Source organism: Talpa occidentalis, unplaced genomic scaffold (genome assembly GCF_014898055.3).
Source record: "Talpa occidentalis isolate TD23 unplaced genomic scaffold, MPIMG_talOcc4v2.1 talOcc4.14, whole genome shotgun sequence".
Lineage (NCBI taxonomy): Eukaryota > Metazoa > Chordata > Mammalia > Eulipotyphla > Talpidae > Talpa > Talpa occidentalis.
Genome location: NW_023601433.1, coordinates 24268677 through 24288864, shown reverse-complemented (window position 1 = coordinate 24288864; position 20188 = coordinate 24268677). Strand labels below are relative to the sequence as shown.

The 20188-nt window shown below is 39.3% G+C and overlaps 1 protein-coding gene across 5 annotated transcripts in view; it reads right to left on the bottom strand.

Annotated features, from left to right (window-relative positions):
• The window catches only part of LOC119244440 (ankyrin repeat domain-containing protein 26-like), a 22658-nt gene extending 2470 nt beyond the window's left edge, over positions 1–20188 (bottom strand). For 2 of the 5 annotated variants that reach the window (XM_054694856.1, XM_054694857.1), the window contains exons 1-6: positions 19628–19682; positions 16536–16650; positions 16215–16388; positions 13089–13195; positions 10855–10925; positions 593–661 (exon numbers count right to left, since the gene is read on the bottom strand). In XM_054694856.1, coding sequence (XP_054550831.1) covers positions 624–661; positions 10855–10925; positions 13089–13195; positions 16215–16388; positions 16536–16650; positions 19628–19659 — 537 coding nt within the window. In that variant the 5' untranslated portion in view covers positions 19660–19682 and the 3' untranslated portion in view covers positions 593–623. Of the gene's footprint in view, positions 1–592; positions 662–10854; positions 10926–12489; positions 12608–13088; positions 13196–16214; positions 16389–16535; positions 16651–19627; positions 19683–20157 lie in introns of those variants that run through there. The other 3 variants (XM_054694858.1, XM_037510213.2, XM_054694859.1) reach the window with 3 other exon arrangements.

Below are 20188 nucleotides of genomic sequence, written 5' to 3'. Positions count from 1 at the left end.
ATCTGAAAAAATTATCAGAGAAAATAGTAGTAATGCTCCCAAAGGGGAACCAAGTGTAGAAGGTAAATGAATAGTTGGAGTTCTCTTGAAGCATGGAAGAGCTAGTCAGTGGTTACAAAAAAAAAAAAAAAAAATCAATGGATTTTTCTATTTCTATTTATTTTTATTTCTCCATATGTATACATGTTCCACTCATACTCTGCCAAATCACTCATGGCAAAACCCCCTTGGCTTCTCTATACTGGCCTCCTTCTCACTCCCCCCACCCCGTTTCCTCTGTAACCATTAAATTATTTCACTGAGTTTAAGATCTATTCCTGCTGTATTTTGTCTGTGTATTTTTTGGTTATTCATGCTTCTCAGATGAGTGAAACCATCCAATAGCTATCTTTCACTTTCTGATTTGTTTCACTTAACATAATTACCTTGAGGACCATCCATTTTGTCCCCAAAGCCACTATTCCATCTTTTTCACATCTGTATAGTATTCCACAGATGTTTAAGCCAAGATTGTGGACCATTAGTTTAGACTACTTCATGCATTAATAAGTACATTTCGAGGGATAAAGTTACATATAGATTCATGTTTTACCTGAGCTCTAGTTGACCAAGAATTTCTAGAGTTAAATCTTCTCCAATAAGAAGCACACAGAAGAGAAACCTTAGAAAGGAACCGAGAAGGAAAAACTGATCAACCTATGGCTGAGGCAAGGATCCTGAGAAGGAATTTGGATAAGTTTATGTAAGTTAGTAAGGTGTCAATGGACAAGACTTAATTAAACAATGAATGGTTTCATAATTCAGAACTTAATATTTCTGGCCTCAAAACAAACACATAGGTCTTTGTTTAAAAAAAAAAAAAAAAACAACAACAACATATCTGATCCCCAAATCAAGTTAAAGCAATGGAAGGAGAGAGCTCAGTCCTAAAAATCATGTCTGGGGGGGCGGAGCAACATGGCGGCAAGGAGACGCTGCGAGTAAGATCTCCCATTAAAAAAAGTTAATAGGGAGGAAAAGCGGCAGGTCCCAGTGAGAAGTGGGACACGGAAGATAAACGGGTGACTACAGCAAACTGCCCGAAGAAGAAAGTTGCCAAAAAAGAGGACCAGAAGGGAGGAAAGCGCAGAACCCTGCTCCCCTCCCCCGCCCACAAAGTCGGCACTCTCCGACCAGCAGAGAGGAGGAAAAAAAAAACAAACAAACTAAAACGACCAACAAGAACAAACTACGCAGCAAGCGGGAATGTGAGTGGAAAGGAACTATTTCAGCCACCACACCCCGTGAACGGGAGCTGTGGAGAATCCTGCAGGATTCGCCGAGGAGGTGAGCTCCAGGCGCCATTAAAGAGAGCCCCCCCCCAGGAGGAGACCAGCACCAGCACACAACCCTGGGCCCCCAGTAAGCTTGCGAGGAAAAGCGGCATGCGCTGGAAAAGTAAATGCGGATCGGATAGGGATTGGGATTGCGCGGAAAAGTGGCATGGATCGGAATCGGGATCTCGCGGAAAAGCAGTGCGGTTGAAAAGCAAACGCGGATCCGGATGGCAGCTGCCCAGGTCCCCGCGCCTGTGACCTAGGCTTGCGGGGAGACGCGCGGAGGCTCTCACCGAGTGAGCAGGAACCAGGCGCCCAGGCACGGGAGCGGGATTCAAAAGGCGCCATTCCCGCGCCACTGAACTGGGCTACAGCCCGCGTCCTGGAACTGAGGGCTTTGTAACTGAGACCTGGGGCACGGAATTAGGGGCGTGGGTTCCCCACGACGGTGGGGCACAAGGCAGACACAGCACCCCAAAGCCGTTGAGGTATACCCTACAATTCCCGCTCTGTTCCCTGTCCCACGGGGTGGAAAATCAGCTCCCCAAGGGCTCTAGGACAGATCTCTGGCACCACCTAGCGACTTGAAACCAGCAGAGGCTCCTGGAGGAGCCAGTGGCCAGCTGGGGAGTTAGCCCACGCCGGGCCTCTTCCGACCAGTAGTCTGAGCACACAGGGGGAGCCAGCACCCACAGCCGGGGCAGACCAGGTGCGCAGAAGAGTGTGCCTGAGACCGGACACGCAGGGAGTGTGTCCCACATCACCATTTTAGAACAGGGACATTTCTTCAGTAAAGACTACCTGCAGAAGGCTTCCTCAGGAGCCAGAGGTGAGCGGGGGAAGTTCGCCCACGCCAGACCCCCTCTGGCCTGCAGTCCAAGCCCAGAGGGGGAGCAGGAACCCACCGCCGGGGCAGACCAGGCGCACAGGGGAGTGTGTCGCCACATCGGCATTTTAGAACAGGGACCTTTCTCCAGTAAAGTCTGCTTGAAACTGACATATGGCTCCTGAAGGAACCAGAGGGGAGCAGAGAAGCTCACCCAAGATGCCGGCCAGTCCCAACAACACAGTGTCCCAACGCATAAGGGAAATTAGAAAACAGAAAGTAGGGAGTAGAAGAACCACACGCAACCTAGCAACTCCCCAGGGAAAAAGCACACCACAAAAAGAAAACCAGCCCCCAGATTGCAACGACAGTAACTTGGAAGAACTTCTGAGCCTTCCAGAAAAAGAATTTAAAATTGCCGTGATTAAAAAACTGACAGAAGTCATAAAGGAAAACAATGATAAGGGAAAAATAATCAACGATCAGAAGAATGAAATTGAGTCCCTAAAGAGGGAAAACAATAGTCAGAAGAATGAAATTGAGTCCCTAAAGAGGGAAGTAAAAGAAATACAGGAGATCAAAGAATTAATGGAGGAACTAAAGAACTCTGGGAAAAGCAATGAAAGCAGAATAGATGAAATGGAAGAACGGATAAGTACTCTTGAAGACACAGAAATAAAAAGAACCAAAACAGAAAAGGAAAGAGAAGTACGAAGGAAAAAGAACGAAGAAAGACTTCGGGAACTATCTGACTCCATGAGGAAAGGAAATATAAGAGTTATAGGAATACCAGAAGGAGAGGAGAGGGGTGTAGGAACAGAGAAAATATTCAAAGAGATAATTGAAGAGAACTTCCCAAATGTGAAGAAGGAGCTGAAAATTGATATACAAGAAGCAAGAAGAACACCAAACTTCCACGACGAAAGGAAAAATACAGCAAGACACATAATAGTAAAGCTCCCAAGAATCCAGGACAAGGAAAAAATAATGAAGCTGGCAAGAGGGAAGAAACAGATAACATTCAAAGGAAAGCCAATCAGGCTGACATCAGACTTCTCCAAAGAAACACTACGGGCAAGGAGAGAGTGGAGGGACATAGTCAACAGACTCCAAGAAAACAGAAGCCAACCCAGAATAATCTATCCCGCAAAGCTCTCCTTCCTCTTTGAAGAAAGAATATGGACCTTCCCAGACAAACAGAAACTCCGGAATTTCATTACAACTAAATCCCCACTCCAAAAAAATACTACAAGGAGTCCTAAAGCCAGAACCTCAGAGGGACGAATAACAATGAAAGAAGGCCAAAAAAAAGTTATTAAAAGAATAAATAAATAAAATCAAAGGAAAGAGAAACACAATGGCAAATACAGATGCTAACATATCAATATTAACTCTAAATGTAAATGGACTAAACTCTTCAATAAAAAGACACAGAGTTGCAGCCTGGATTAAGAAACAAAACCCAAACTTTTGCTGTCTCCAGGAAACACATTTAGCTACAAAAGATAAAAATAGGCTCAAAGTTAAAGGATGGAAAACAATCCTACAAGCAAATGGACCAAAAAAGCAAGCAGGAACAGCTATACTTGTATCAGATAAAACAGATTTCAAACTCAAAAAGATAAAAAGAGACCCCAATGGTCACTACATTATGATCAAGGGGACAATACTTCAAGAAGAAATAACACTCATTAACATATACTCACCAAACGAAGGAGCACCAAAATATATCAGACAACTGTTGTCCTCTCTGAAAACAGACATCAGAGAAAACACATACGTAGTGGGAGACTTCAACACACCACTATCAACAATGGATAGATCAACAAGACAAAAAATAAGTAAAGAAACCAAAGCTCTAAATAAGGACCTAGAGCAATTGGGCTTAACAGACATCTATAGAACACTAAACCCCAAAAAAACGGAGTACACATTTTCCTCAAGTGCACACGGATCATTCTCCAGGATTGATCACATACTGGGGCACAAGACAAACATCAACAGATACACCAAGATTGAAATCATACCAACCATCTTTTCTGACCATGAAGGCATCAAACTAGAAATAAACCATAAAAAGAAGGCAAGGAACTTTCCTATCTCATGGAGATTAAAAACCACACTACTGGAAGACCACTGGACTAATGAGGAGATCAAAGAAGAAATTAAAAAATTCTTTGAATTGAACGACAAGGAGGACACCAATATCCTAAATGTATGGGATGCAGCAAAAGCAGTAATAAGAGGAAAATATATAGCAATAGAAGCTCACATCAAGAAACAAGAAAGAACTCAAAGAAACAACCTAATCTCGAAGCTCAAAGATCTAGAAAAAGAACAACAAAAAAACCCAAAACCAGTAGAAGAAAAGAAATAATAAAAACAAAAGCAGAAATAAATGAAATTGAAACTAAAATAACAATCCAAAAGATCAATGAAACCAAGAGCTGGTTCTTTGAAAAAATCAATAAAATAGACAAACCCCTAGCCAGGCTCACAAAGGAAAAAAGGGAGAAAGCACAAATAAACAGGATCATCAATCAATGAAAGAGGAGAAATCACAACTGAAACAGCAGAAATCAAAACAATAATCAGTAACTACTATGAACAGTTATATGGAAACAAGTTTAACAATCTAGAGGAGATGGACAAATTCCTACAACTCTACAATCACCCAAAGCTAGATAAAGAAGAAATTGAACACCTAAACAGACCAATTACAAGCAGCAAAATTGAAATGGTAATCAAAAACCTCCCCAAAAACAAAAGCCCAGGACCTGATGGATTTACAAATGAATTCTACCAAACATTCAGAGACGAATTAGTGCCTATCCTTCACAAACTCTTCCAAAAAATTGAGAAGGAAGGGACAATACCAAACACGTTCTATGAAGCCAACATTACACTAATACCAAAACCGAACAAGGACAACACAAAAAAGGAAAACTACAGGCCAATCTCCCTAATGAACACTGATGCAAAAATCCTCAATAAAATTTTATCTATCAGAATCCAACAATGTATCCATAAGATAATTCACCACGACCAAGTAGGATTCATTCCAGGGACACAAGGATGGTTTAACATCCGAAAATCAATCAACGTTATCCAACACATCAACAAAAAGAAATATAAAAACCATATGATAATATCAATAGATGCTGAGAAAGCTTTCGACAACGTGCAACATCCATTCATGATAAAAGCCCTTGAAATTCTTGGGATACAAGGAACATACCTCAACATCATAAAGGCTATCTATGACAAGCCAACAGCCAGTATCATTCTCAACGGTGAAAAGCTGAAAGCAATTCCATTAAGATCTGGAACAAGACAAGGATGTCCACTCTCACCACTGCTTTTCAATATAATACTGGAAGTCCTAGCCAGAGCAGTAAGACAAGAGAAAGACATCCAAGGAATCCAAATAGGAAAAGAAGAAGTCAAACTATCACTATTTGCAGATGATATGATAATATACATAGAGAACCCCAAAAACTCCACAGAAAAACTAATTCAACTCATCAATCAGTTCAGTAAAGTGGCAGGATACAAAATCAACACGCATAAGTCAGTAGCCTTCCTATACACAAACAATAAATCTGAAGAAGAAGAAATCAAAAAAAAACATCCCTTTTTTTATTGAAACAAAAAAAATCAAATATTTGGGAATAAATCTAACAAAAGAGGTAAAGGACCTATACAAAGAAAACTATAAAACACTGTTAAAAGAAATAGAAGAAGACACAAAGAAATGGAAAGACATCCCCTGCTCATGAATTGGAAGAATAAACATTATTAAAATGGCCATCCTTCTAAAAGCAATATACAGATTCAATGCTATTCCAATCAAAATTTCAATGTCATTCTTCAAAGAAATAGAACAATTATTGATGAAATTCATATGGAACCACAAAAAACCCCGAATAGCCAAAGCTCTCCTGAAAAAAAAGAGAAGGGAATGGAGGCATCACACTCCCAGACTTCAAACTATACTACAAAGCCATAATCATCAAAACTGCATGGTATTGGAACAAGAACAGACATACAGACCAATGGAATCGAATAGAAAATCCAGAAATAAACCCACAGATTTATGGTCAACTAATCTTTGACAAAGGAGCAAAGACTATGCATTGGAGCAAAGAAAGTTTGTTCAATAAATGGTGCTGGGAAAACTGGGTCGCTACATGCAAAAGAATGAAGCTTGACCACTACCTCACACCATACACAAAAATCAACTCAAAATGGATTAAAGAACTAGACATAAGACCTGAAACTATAAAATATATAGAAGGAAATATAGGTGAAACACTACGTGATTTGCACATCAAAGACATCTTTACAGATACATCACCCAAAGCAGTGATAGTGAAGGCAAAGATAAACAGCTGGGACTACATCAAATTAAAGAGCTTCTCCACAGCAAAAGAGACAATAACAAAAACAAAGAGAAACCCCACCAACTGGGAGAACATTTTTGCACCCAACACTAATGATAAAGGACTGATCACAAAAATCTTCAAAGAGCTGATGAGACTCAACAACAACAAAGAAAATAATCCAGTCAAAAAATGGGCAGAAGAGCTAAAAAGAAACTTCTCTGAAGAGGAAATGCAAATGGCCAACAGGCATATGAAAAAATGTTCAACATCACTTGTCATCAGGGAAATGCAAATCAAAACTACCATGAGATACCATCTTACACCAGTGAGAATGGCACATATTAAAAAAACTAGCAACAACAAATGTTGGCGAGGGTGTGGAGAAAAAGGAACTCTCCTGCACTGTTGGTGGGAGTGCAAACTGGTCCCACCACTATGGAGAGCTGTGTGGAGATTTCTGGACCTACTAAACATAGAGCTTCCATATGATCCAGCAATTCCACTCCTAGGTATTTACCCAAAGGACACAGAAACATCAATTCCAAAGAACACCTGCACCCCTATGTTTATAGCAGCACTGTTTACAATAGCTAAGCTTTGGAAACAGCCCAAATGCCCAAAAATAGATGACTGGATCAAGAAGATGTGGTCCATATATACCATGGAATATTACTCAGCATTCAAAAAAGATAAACACATGCAATTTGCAGCAACATGGATGGCGCTGGAAGGGATCATGCTCAGCAAAATAAGCCAGAAAGAAAAAGAAAAATACCGGATGGTCTCACTCATAGCAGGAATCTAGAAAACTTAAATAAGGGACCAGGAAAATGAATAACTATAAGAAAGTGAAAATCAAAATCAACAAAAAACTATGAACCAGAGACACTTTTTGGGGGACGGGGGCGGGAGGGGAGGGATTGGGGTCAGAATGAGGGGGCTGCAATTGTATGGGGAATATAAAAATAAAATTCATTATTTAAAAAAAAAATGTTTGCAACATTGCTTCCTGATTCCTGTCTTACTCTTCTTGAGTCCATTCTTCGGTCATTTTATTAGCTTCCTTGACCATCCATTCCGGCTGGTATTCCCAAGGTATTGTCAATGGCCTTCTCCTTAATCCATATGTTCTTCATCACAGACAGTTCATTCAGATCTATAATGCTGCCTTATAATTTCTGTAAGATTATTTCAAATATGTATCTCTAACCTTGAGCTTTAGCTCCAGCTAGAAATTTCTATTTTCCAAGTAGCCAAGAAAAAAGTTGGTCTTCCCTGGTGACCTGCTGTTCTTTGTTCATGAGACAAAGTCCTACTCATTCTTGTCCAAGGTAAACACTAGGGCTCACCTCAGAAACCTATGAATCATCTTGGATTTGTCTCCAGCTCCCTTAACTTTTTATACTCAATAATTACTAAGTTCTTTACCTGCCTCTCCTTTACATTTCCACTCTATTGCTCTGGGCAAGCATGGCTCTTCCCTTATGGCTTGCACAGGAAAAAAGGGCAAACTAAATCCCAAAACCACCTACAATAATTACTGTTATTTCATAATGAATACATTTTTAGAGCAAAACAACTGAGACAGAAAGCCTAGAAAACCCATCTTTTCCCCCTTTTTCTTTTAATGAGGTAACAGTTTCCAAAACTGTAGAAGTTTCAGGGGTACCATATCTTACAACACAAATTATATATATCACCACTCATCCACCATCAAAAAAAAATCAACATTTTAAATGGAATAAATTGAGCTTGCTGACTTATTTCAGCATGGATATGTGAAAACTTCAGAATGGACTGATACTAGCTCCAAAAACTTATCTCACAATCTCTTTATGATTTCCTTCAACCTTTCCATGAAGGGTTAGCAAACTCTGGCCCATAGACAAACTCCACCCTGCATCTGATTTTAAAAATAAAGCTTCATTGGAGCACAGTCATATCTAGTCCCTTATGGTCTGTGACTGCTTCCCATTACAATGGCAGAGTTGAGCAGACATGACAAAGACCACATGGATTAAAACATTTAGTAACAGGCCTTTACAGGAAAAGCTCTCTAATTCCTGCTTTATACAATAACCACAGTGCCCTAACTCTCAAGTCCAAGCTTGTTACTCTAATGCTGAAAAATCTTCAATGAATCCCTGTGGCAAACAGAGCTAGCACCTGCCCTAATAGCCAGCCATTCTTATTCTCTTTGTTATTGTTGAAGAATCACAAGTTGAAGCCCCTCCACAGTTCCACAAAGAGAAATGATTGTCCTGAGCTAATCACAGTAACCACGTTTCCTTTACCAGTGACTGGTTTATGGGTGTGCTTATGATGTAATCCAACCAATACAGTGTTAGGGGAAGTCTACTGCAAGCTTCTACTGCAAGTTTTGTTTAAAAGAGACACGTGAAGAAAAGCAGCCTTTTACCCTCTGGATATTGTTATGGGAGAATATGATGCTTGGAATCACTGATATTAGCCAACCAGGCAAGCAGACAAACAAAACACCCCCTACCCCACAACTGAAAGAGGGACAACTGGAATCCTGATGACATCACTGAACCCCCAAACAATCCTGATTCCTATCATTTCAGCCACTGTTATTTAAGTCACCTGTTAACTGTTGCTAAAAGCCTTCTAACTGATAAATCCCCCAAGGTGCACAGGGTTCAGGGGAGGAGTCCTCCCTTTATACTACCATCAGGCTCTCATCAGCTTGCCCTAGCTAGTTATTCACCTCTTTCCCAGCCATTCCCAGAGCACACTTTTCATACCAACAAGAGCGAACACCTTATGAATTCTGCAAAATTCACTCCTGCATCAAAGTCTTTGCACTACTGTTCACTTTTTAAAAACTAGAATTCCTTACCAAGAATTTAAAGTATCTGGCACTTATTAAGTAGCAACCAAAAGCAATAACAAGTTACTTTTGTTACTACTTTTTTGACTTCTATACTATCAATAGGTATCTTTTTTTTGGTAAATATTTATTTATTTAAGCATATAATAAGTGGGTACAGGCCAGAAGTGCAGGGGGTGAGCAGATTCACCAGAGACAGAGTGGGGAACAGAAGAGGCAGACTAACTGAAAAACACTGCTGAGAGGAGCAGCGGGCGAGTCAGCTCCCTGGCCAGCTGGGGATCAAACTCGTGCTGCAGAGGCTGAGGATAGCTTCACAGTGCTTTGCTTAACCCCTGTACCACCAGGGAGACCCTCAATAGATCATCTTAAGAATGATCTCTTCTTGGACCTCCCTGGTGGCGCAGGCAGTTGAGTGCAGCACTGTGAAGCTGTCCGCAGCCTCTGTAGTGCCGGTTCGATCCCCACTGCTGGCCTCGGAGCAACCCAGATGGTAAGTAGACCTCTCCTGTCTCGCTCACTGTTCCCCTCAGCAGTGTATTTCGTCAGTCTGCCTGTTCGGTTCCCAGCTCTGTCTCTGGTGAATCCTCTCACGCTCCTGAGCATCTGGCCTATACCTCAGCTCTTGTAGAAATAAAAAAAATTAATAAATCTTAAAAAAAAAAAGATCTCTTCTTGGTATTGGTGCACACTGGCTAAGTTTTGCAGTTTTTTTATTTGCTACCTATTTATAGTACCCGACAGGTGTTGTTGAGCCTCCAGTTTTAAAGACACAGTTTTTTTTTTTTTTTTAAGATTTATTTATTTACACAAGAACTGAGGTACAGGCCAGATGTGCAAGAGGTGAGAGGATTCACTAGGGACAGAGGGAGGAACAGAACAGGCAGACCAAGTGAAATACACTGCTGAGGGGAGCAGCAGGCAAGAAAGGAGAGGTCTGTGGTGCCATGTGGGTATCTCTGCCACTGGCAGGGATCTAACAGGCACTGCAGAGGCTGCGGACAGCCTCACAGCGCTGCACTCAACTGCCTATACCACCAGGAGGCCCAAGATATAGTTACGTTTTTAGTGAGAAAAAGCATGATATAATAATTTACATTTAACATATGTAATCCACTTGTTGGAAAAACTGAATAAAGATCATTTTTAAAACAAGTCCTATTTGTTATGATGTTATTAGGAAGAACATATAGCATACTAACTAATAACCTTTTTCTTTTTTATAAAAGGTATTATATGGTATTTTAGGGTCCATAGGAACTAAATAAATGACTTTCTTTTTTTCAGAAAGACAATATTGTCTCAGATTTTAAATTATCTACAATTAATTTTCTAAACTGTGAAAAACAGACTAGGAAGAATTTAATATACATGTAATTGGGCACATTAATCTTTTTCATTATCAAAACTCCCTTATGTTTTCTTTCTTTACCTGTGGTAGGAACACCAAGAGTCGTTCACTATCTAAAGTCTTACCTGGATTGCTAATTGCTGGAGAAGAATGAAGTCTCTTTTCTTCTTCATATTGAGAAATTAGTTGATGATTGCTGTGATTAAAAAAAAGGTGATAATCATATCACTATTTTAATAGTAGTTTCATATAATATCAAAACGATAATTATCCTGTATACTTCAAATTTGTATGGTCTACAAATTTTTATAAAACATAATTTAAAAGGGGCCTCCCCGGTGGCACAGCGGTTGAGTGCTAGGCTACGAAGCTGCCCACAGCCTCTCCAGCGCCGGCTCGATCCCCGGCTACTGCCGAGGGTCCCACATGGCACGACAGACCTCTCCTGCCACTCCCGCCGCTCCCCTCAGCAGTGTGCTTCAGTCCTTCTGCCTGTTCTGTTCCCCGCTCTGGCCCTGGTGAATTCTTTCACCCTCCCGCGCTTCTGACTGTACCCAGTGCTTGTATAAATAAATAAATCAATCTTAAAAAACAACAACAACATAATTTAAAGAAGAAAAAAGAGGAAGGTGAAGCAGTCATGAAATGAGGGCAGTATAACTCAGAAGCTCATACACAGTGGAAGATGTCTTGAACTCAGAACGAGTCCAATGCTCTATAATCACAGCTATTTTCTCCTGGACAAGTCACTCCCCTTCAGCTCAAAACCTTTCTCCATAAAACGGGGATCTGATTGCCTTATTTTAAAGGATTATTAGAAGATTTAATGAGATGATACAGCCTCCCCAAAGATAAGACAAATAGTGAAGCAATAGAATAATTTGTTCTTGAACTTTACCACTGGAACAATTTTGGAATCCTCCCAAAATCTCAATGTGTGTTTTTTCATAAGTTCTGACAACGAAATGTTGCAGTTTCAAGAAAATGTTATTAATTTGGGTTATTAGTGACTTTCTTTGTGGTTTGTTACTCAAGGTTTTAGCTATTACAAATCTGTAACTAAATTTATTATAAATGTCACCTCATTATATAGCATAATTTAGCTAATCATAACAAGAGCAGAAAACTAAGAAGATAAACCTGGCTTTGACTACCACTATTCCTTCTCTACCTACTCAAACCCTGAACCAGCAGATCTTTATTGGAATAGTGTTCACTGCCATGTTCATCTCTAACTGACTTGGAAAACATAATCTAACTTTTATAACTCGTGGATACTGGTGAATCATGGATGGGTCTTCGCTTTCCCATTGTCAACTAACTTACTTTAGATCTAGAGATTTCTGCTGAGTGGCTTCCTTTTAAGGCAGAATCAGAAAATAATTTGAAATTTGACATAAATATAAGTCAAGTAGGGGAATTTTCATTTGTATAGGAAATAGATCGCTGGAGAGCTCAGTCTTAATTTTGGAATCTCAGGCATGTTGGCACCCAACCAAGAAAAGGTGTCACAGGACGTAAAGCAGCAGTAGCATACACATCTGGTAACACAGGAGAAGGGAAAGTCTTATCTCTTCCTGCAGCATTGTTTGAACCCCTCTACAGCTTAGAATGGCCCCAACTAATATCTACTAGCGGGAAAATCAAAGAAGATCCTAGAAGGATAACTTACTGCTACGGTCTGGGCAAAGATAGGGACTCTACATAAGGGTTTTGAAGGAGGGGGGAAGATTATCTTTGAGTAAAGTTGGGAGGCCCACCTGTCAGTGCTTTGAAGCAGTGACGGAAACATATGTAGGGAATTTTAAAAAATTGCAGCTTTGAAGACTAAATGCAGATCACCATGAAGGCTGAGGAATCTGGACCAGCAAGGTTATCCTGGGAACAAAGGTCAATCACTACCAGACCAGCAGGGCCAGCCTGTGAGCAGCATAGCAGACTAGCTATGCTGCAGCAGTAGGGTGAATGGAAACCAAATCAACTCTTAGTTATGCATCAAATACAGCTTTAAAGGAAAAACATATTAAGTAGAGGTTAAAGAAATACCATAAAAGTTAAGAAAGTCAATTGTACCATAAACTAAAAGTTGGAGCCCCATTAACTAATACTCCATTAGCTAATCATAGGACTAAAAGAATCAGATTGTAAATGATATCAGCAACATTAAAAAGGAATAAATTTTGCTATATACTTTTATATATTGCCCATCAGAATAATTGCTTTTCTTCCCGATGACTTATTGATATTTTTCAATATATGTCAGGATTATAAATTAATTCTCTTAATGATTTAATCCTTCTTATTTGAGTGACTATTACCACTCTAAACAATACTAAAGTTCAAAAAAAAATTACTGTACCTTATAATGTTATCTACAGCATGTCTATTTCCTTCCTTCCTTCCCAACAATTCTACCATTTGCTGTTTGTTTTCACTTAAAGCAAGTAAAAGTGGTGTGAGGTTATCCTGTAAAACAGTAAAAAACAGTTTAGAATTTCTAAGTCACACATTTTTAAACTGAATTTTAATACTTATAGATAATATGAATTAAAACATGTAATACAGAATGTAAGAAAAAGTGACCCATTTGTTCTCACACCTCTGTAATTTCTCATGTGCTCCTCCTTTTTCTCTTGCTCTATCTTTTCAATAAATGCAAACTCTGAATGTTTACTGTCTCCAAGAATCATACTTCTATCACAGCCTTTACCATGGTATATTGTATTTAATTTATTATTCCCCATCTAAACCAAGAGCTTCTTGGGGGCACAGGCTAATTATTTTTCTCTATCTCCAAACTTTAAACATACTAGTAATGCTTTAAGTATTTTTATTGCATTAATAATCAAGCTGAGTATCTCTTGACTAGTGTTTCTTAATTACATTCCAAAGAATATGAACCCTTACCAGAAATTAAGGAATACACCCCAATGGAAACATTCTGTGACCATCTATTATTTGGAAACATTTTATTTTTTTAAAGATACATTCATTTATACATACAAGAGCTGGGGTACAGGCCAGAGGTGTAGGGGTTAAGAGGACCCACCAGAGACAGAGCAGGGAACAGAACAGGCAGATCAACCGAAGTACACTGCTGAGGGGAGCAGCGAGCGAGCCAGGAGAGGTCCGCTGCGCCACGTGGGTTCCCCCCCCCCCCCCGGCTGGCTGGGGATCAAACTCGCGTCACAGAGGCTGCGGACAGCCTCCCTTGTGTCACCAGGGAGGCCCCAATTTGGAAATATTTTAAAACATTATATGTCTAGTGATAATGAAATCTGTTTAACTTTGCTTAATCCCTGTTTGATAGTACTTTTTGTGGCAAACACAAGCATTTGAGGAATTAGGAATTGCAGTAATAGTTTGGAGAATTTTCCACTAAAGGGAATGCGTTTCTCCAGGTAATATGACCTTGTGTGGGTCTCTTCCCTCAATGGCATCAAGATCCCAGATGTCGCCTGCAGGCACTAGGGAAATGGGCGCTGAATGAAAGATACAGGTTTCAAATGAAGTTTGATTGCTTATTATTAAATGGCCCAATGGGGCTTCCCTTATTACAAGCTGGTAAATTTTATCTTAGCTGTCAGAAAGCTCAGTGTGTAATTTTATTCTCAATTATAGTAATTCTGAAACCTTAATGCATATGTACTTTTTAAAAAATCCACTTTTATTCTGATTTCCATTTTTAATTCCTACTTAAAATCACTTCCTATTTTATATGAAATATTAATTAGAAATAAAAATACAATGGCTTACCAATAAAAATTCTAATAATGACCTACTTGGGTTATTTTAGCAAAATAAAAGCTACTAAATCACTTGCACTTTTTTAAGGATGAATACTGAGGAGAAAGATAAAATATTGTGTGCAACATGCATAATCTATTCAACTGAGATTAACCTAACAAGGCTGGTAGACATTTGATTGACAATATGATTATTTAGAGTACAGGTAAGTATTCCTCTTAAAATCACTGAGAAATTTTAATTTGAAACACTCAAACTCATTTATAAGAGATTAAAAAAAATATGAAACATATTATAAATTGATAAGACTGTTTTCAAATCTTGAAATCTTCATCAAAATACACAGCAAGGGCCTCCCCTGGTGGCACAGGCGGTTGAGCACCGTGCTGTGAAACTGTCTGCAGCCTCTGCAGTGCTGGTTCAATCCTGGCCAGCCGGCAAGGGTCCCTTATGGCGCAGCAGACCTCTCCTGTCTTGCCTGCTGCTCCCCTCAGCAGTGTATTTCATCAGTCTGCCTGTTCTGTTCCCCACTCTGTCTCTGGTGAATCCTCTCACCCTCCCACTCACCTGGCCTGTACCACAGTTCTTATATAAATAAAATTTTTTTTAAAGATTTATTTATTTATTTATACAAGCACTGGGTACAGTCAGAAGAGCAGGAGGGTGAGAGAATTCACCAAAGCCAGAGCAGGGAACAGAACAGGCAGACCGACGAAATACACTCCTGAGGGGAGCAGCAGGGGAGGTCTGTCGTGTCTTGTGGAACCCTCGCCTACAGCCGGGGATTGAACCGGTGCTGCAGAGGCTGCGGGCAGCTTCGCAGCCCAGCGCTCAACCGCTGCACCACCAGGGGAGGCCCTAAATAAATAAATCTAAAAAAAAAAAATACACAACAAAACAAGCACTGTAAGCTCAGTGCTAATGGAAGCAAAGTAGGTGACCCAGTAAGTGAAGAATCAAGTAGGACAGATCAAGCGGAGGACACAACCCTCACATGGCTCTAGAGTTGTTTCCATGGCAACAGGCCTGATGGTAGTATTCAGTATGTATGCATGAAATGTTCTGTGGTTTAAAAAAACACGTGTACTTTGTGGGTCTCCTAGATTTAAAAGGCCTGCTCTGCCACCATCTTGGTTATGTGCAGTTCTGCATTCAAATACAAGGTCAGGAAAAAAAAATACAAGGTCAGTCCAGACCAGTCAATTAATTATTTAAAATAATGTAGGACTGCCAGACCCTACAAGGCTCCTTTCATATTCAACAGGAGCAGGATGTTTGATCATCCTGGAACAATGAGTATGAATCACAAGGTATGACTAGGAACTCTAGCGCAGGGCCACTGACTGATGCATAACCCTGCCCTCCCAGAAACTGATAAGCTGAAGGTCTTATCATCAATAAGATTGGAACCAGGAGTAGGGGGACTGAGATACAGCTTCCATCTCAATACCAAGTGATCAAGTGGATAAAAAAAATACACTTGTTAGCAGACTCGCCTTCCCCCGGAAACCCTGGATACATATGCACATTTGTTCAGTTTCACCCATCCTTTTTCCTTGTTCTCCTATCCCACACAATTGATGCTGTATTATTTTTCTATCAATAAAAGGCCAGGAGCTTGCTCTTTCAACAACATCCTGCACTGGACAGCTTGCTCCACGACTCCCATTGGTCAGTGAGGAATTGTCAATACAACAGTACTACAAATAGTTTGTAAATAATGTTGGTTGGTCTAGACCTTGTTTCTGGCTTCAACATCTGCGTTGTGTGCCAGCAGCTTGGCTATGATGGCTGCATTCTGACCCCGCACAGCGTAGTGCAGAGCAGTGTTGCCGTCCATGTCCACGAGGTCTGGATCAGCGCCATGCTCCAGCAGAATGGCTGCACACTCCTCTTGCTGGCATTGTACTGCCTGTCAGTGTTAGAACAAGAAATAGATAGTCAATTCTAGGAATTCAAAGTAAACATTTCACCCATTAGTTTTATTTAAATGAGATAAATTCATGTTTATTGTATTAATCAAGTCCATTTCATACTGACACAGTTGGCTACCACATACCTTCATCAGGGCTGTCCTGTTTTCACTGTCACAGAGGTTAAGCTGGCATTTTCTCTCTACGAGGAGAGTTACCACTTCTCGATGGCCATTGGCACAGGCCAAATGGAGAGCAGTCCTGTGAAAGTGAGAAGGCTTTTTAGGAAATTATAGTGTACTAACTCAAAACTGTAAACATTAAATGCCAAAATTCCCATGTCTTTAAACACATGCCCATTGGAAAGTACACCATTATTAGCCCTTATTGCTCATCGCAGTAGTGAAAGAGCAGTTCATTTGACTAGTTAGAGTGTGGATTCAGCTCACTTTGGGTTTGAATCCTACTTTGCTCTGTCACTTATTAGCTATTGCTTAGCCTCTCGATGCCTCATTTTCTCTTGAATAAAATGGGGATGAAAAGGAATTGTCTCACAGGCACTGTTGTGATACTTAAGTTACAATCTTTCAAAGTGTTCTAAACAACCCCTGCAGTAAAAAGCAACTCCTTATTGTTAGATAGTATTATTCTATTTATTGCCATTACTACCACTTTACAAAGACATTTAAACTAAGAAAAATAATACAAATATACCTATTTTGCAGTATGTTTTAAGATTAAAGAGAACACTGCACTTTAATGATTCTAAGATGCACACTTTCTCACATTTTACCCTTGACACTGGAATGCAATTTATAATTCATAATGTCTTAGAATTATAACTGAGGCAGTTAAAAAAATATGTCTTTGGTACATAAGATAGAGGGGCATTACACAATCCACAGTGCGGTACAGCATGTGATTCATGTTGCAGTTCTAATCACATGGTTGGCATTTAACTAAATTATAGTTCTTTTAAAAATTCTGGAGAAAAGGGACTAAATAGCAAAACAAAAGCATATTTTTAAAAAGTCAATCTTACTTCAATTTTCAGGAAACTTTAAGTCAAAGGAAACTGAACATTTGCATGAATATAGATAGCTCATTTATTCAATTATTTTGAGCCAGGGATGGTGTGAAAAATCAGACCTTTCCAATAATTAACATTAGCACTTAATACTACTATAAATTTTCAAAAGAGCAAGTAAAAGTTATCTTTTACAACTTCCTACCCTCCAAAATGCTTTTGTTTGAAAGGATGGAGAAAAAGCTTCAAATGAGATTAGGTCTTAATACATTCTTCAGTTTTAAATTTCATAACTTAGGCTGGGCAACATTTAGTTTCTAAGGATGAAAGCGTCCTGGGAGGTATTAGAATACGTCTGCTATATAACAGATATTCAAGCTATAGCTGATGAACAAAAAGAATGGATAAATGTAGATGGAGAATTCAAAATACATCATACACATATATACACACATACACACACATATATAAGTATATATTTACCTATATATAATCTCCATTAACAGCTCTAGTAAAGTTCCCCAATATCTCTAATACACTACATACTTTCAAGTTATCGAAGCAAAGTCTACCTGTATCCTCGCATTATAAACTGGGAATTCAGAACAATAGGTTTAAACAATGTACAGGTTAAATGTGGAAAAGAGCTGAGGGTGCAGTTTGTTCAAAATCTTCAAAGAAAGGTTTTATAAAGTAAAGCACTGATAATGATAATCATCATTTATGTTTACTATTTTTAGATTCATACACAACTAAAAATTGTTTACAAATTAAAATAAAGCTATATAATAAAAATGTATATATTTAAGTGTATGCATAATAAAATCTACAAGCACATATAAAAAGATTCTATTTACTTCTGAAAGGTCAAAAGTTATCAGAAGATACCAGTCCTTCAAGAAAAAATGTAAAAAAGTAAAATCTCTGCAAAATTCATATGCCTGCTCTTCCCCAGGAATATTTCATTAATAATAAACTCATTAGAATTTTTATACATGTTCCATGTAGAAATCACAGACTTTTTAAAAAAAGAAAAATTCACTTAAAATACAAAAGCTCAAAAATAACATTTTATCACATCTTGTACATGTTTTTGGCTAACACTACACTACAGTCTATGTGTATGTGTAATCCAAGTGAATGTAGATCAAAATGATCTACTAAAGTACACCTTCGATTGTGAACACACATCTATATGGATGCCACTTTCAAAGGCCATTATCTAGATTATGGGCTCACTGTAATTATAAACTCTGTTATGAGTTTTTTTAATACATTGCTATTTTAAGCAGCACTAGAAAAAATGTACATTATAGGTATCAACTTCTTAAAGATATTTTTAGAATACACATAAGTAAAAGGAATATATATATATTTGTAAGTGTGTTAGTTATCACCAAGTTGCCTACTGAAAAATCAAAAGCAGCTTAAACTTTAAGCAACTGTGTAAGAACCACAGCTCCTCATCATCACAAACTCTGCGGATGGAAAAGGTGATTTTGCTCATCTATTAACTTAAATTCATTTCCTACCTGGGCCACTAAATATTTTTTCCCATGTCCACTGGTCACCAGATATGCAAAAATATATCTGCCCAATCTTCACATTAGTTTCCTTCTTGTTGATTTCAAAGAATTCTTTAAAATGAAGACATATTTTTCATTTGATACAGATATGCTGTAGACATTTTTATTTTGTTAATATGATTTGATATACAGAGAGCTTTAATTTTTTATGTTACTGAATCAAACTTCTTCCTCCTGAAGTCATTCTTAGGAAGGTCCTGGACAACATAAAAAATGAACAAATACACATTTGTGTTTCCTTCTGGTGCTTTTCTCATTTTGTATATTTAACATTTTTAATTTCTATTTGATCTGGAACTTATTTTTATGAGATTAAAAAATCTAGTTAGTTTCTTCCAAACACAATTAGCTGGTATTTCACCATAATAATATTTCACCAGTAAATTCACATGCATTTGGATGTTTGGGCATCTTCTATCCTGTTCCATTTATTTATGTGTATTTTCAGTTGTGAACCAATTACTAGTTAGTGGAAATTTATACCACATTTGATATCCAGAAGGCAAGCTTTTGTCTATCTTACAACCTTTTGTAAGTTTCATCACAACAGTAAAAGACAGCATATGTAACTCAAATTTTTAAAAACCTTATTTTTTTTGTTTGGTTTATATAAATTGATAAATACCAGGAAGAACTCGCACTTAGAGAAAATGACATTTTCTGTTCAAGAACCCAGGGCCATCTTCCCCTTCAAAGTTTCCTTTGAAGGTCGCTCCATAAGAACATATAGAAATAGGTACAGACTGGTACCAGGTGGGTCCTGGAGTTCATCCGAAGCGCGTCTAGCCTGGGCGTTGCTCTAGGATGGGAACGGTCGCTCTCATTCTGCGCTTTTCTACAGTATGGAGTGTGATGGCATGAAAATGCAAACAGCAAAAAAAAATGTTGCACACGACTCTTATAACTGATACTAGCTGCATCTTTCTAAAATTGTCAGTAAAGGTAGTTTTGAGTGGACGCAAAGGGCGCGAGCGCCGGCGGGGCTGTTCTCCCCACGGGCGGGCGCGGCCCCGCGGCGGCTCCAGGGCCAGCGGCTGCCGAGCGTCGGCGCGAGGACGGCCGGGCCCGCGGGGACAGGCCGGGCCCCGCCGGGCCGCGAACGTGCGCGCGTCTCCCGGGTCCTCCCGCCCCGGGGCCGGCCCGCTGCCCCGTTACCTGGACATCTTGTCTCGATCATTCAAGCCGT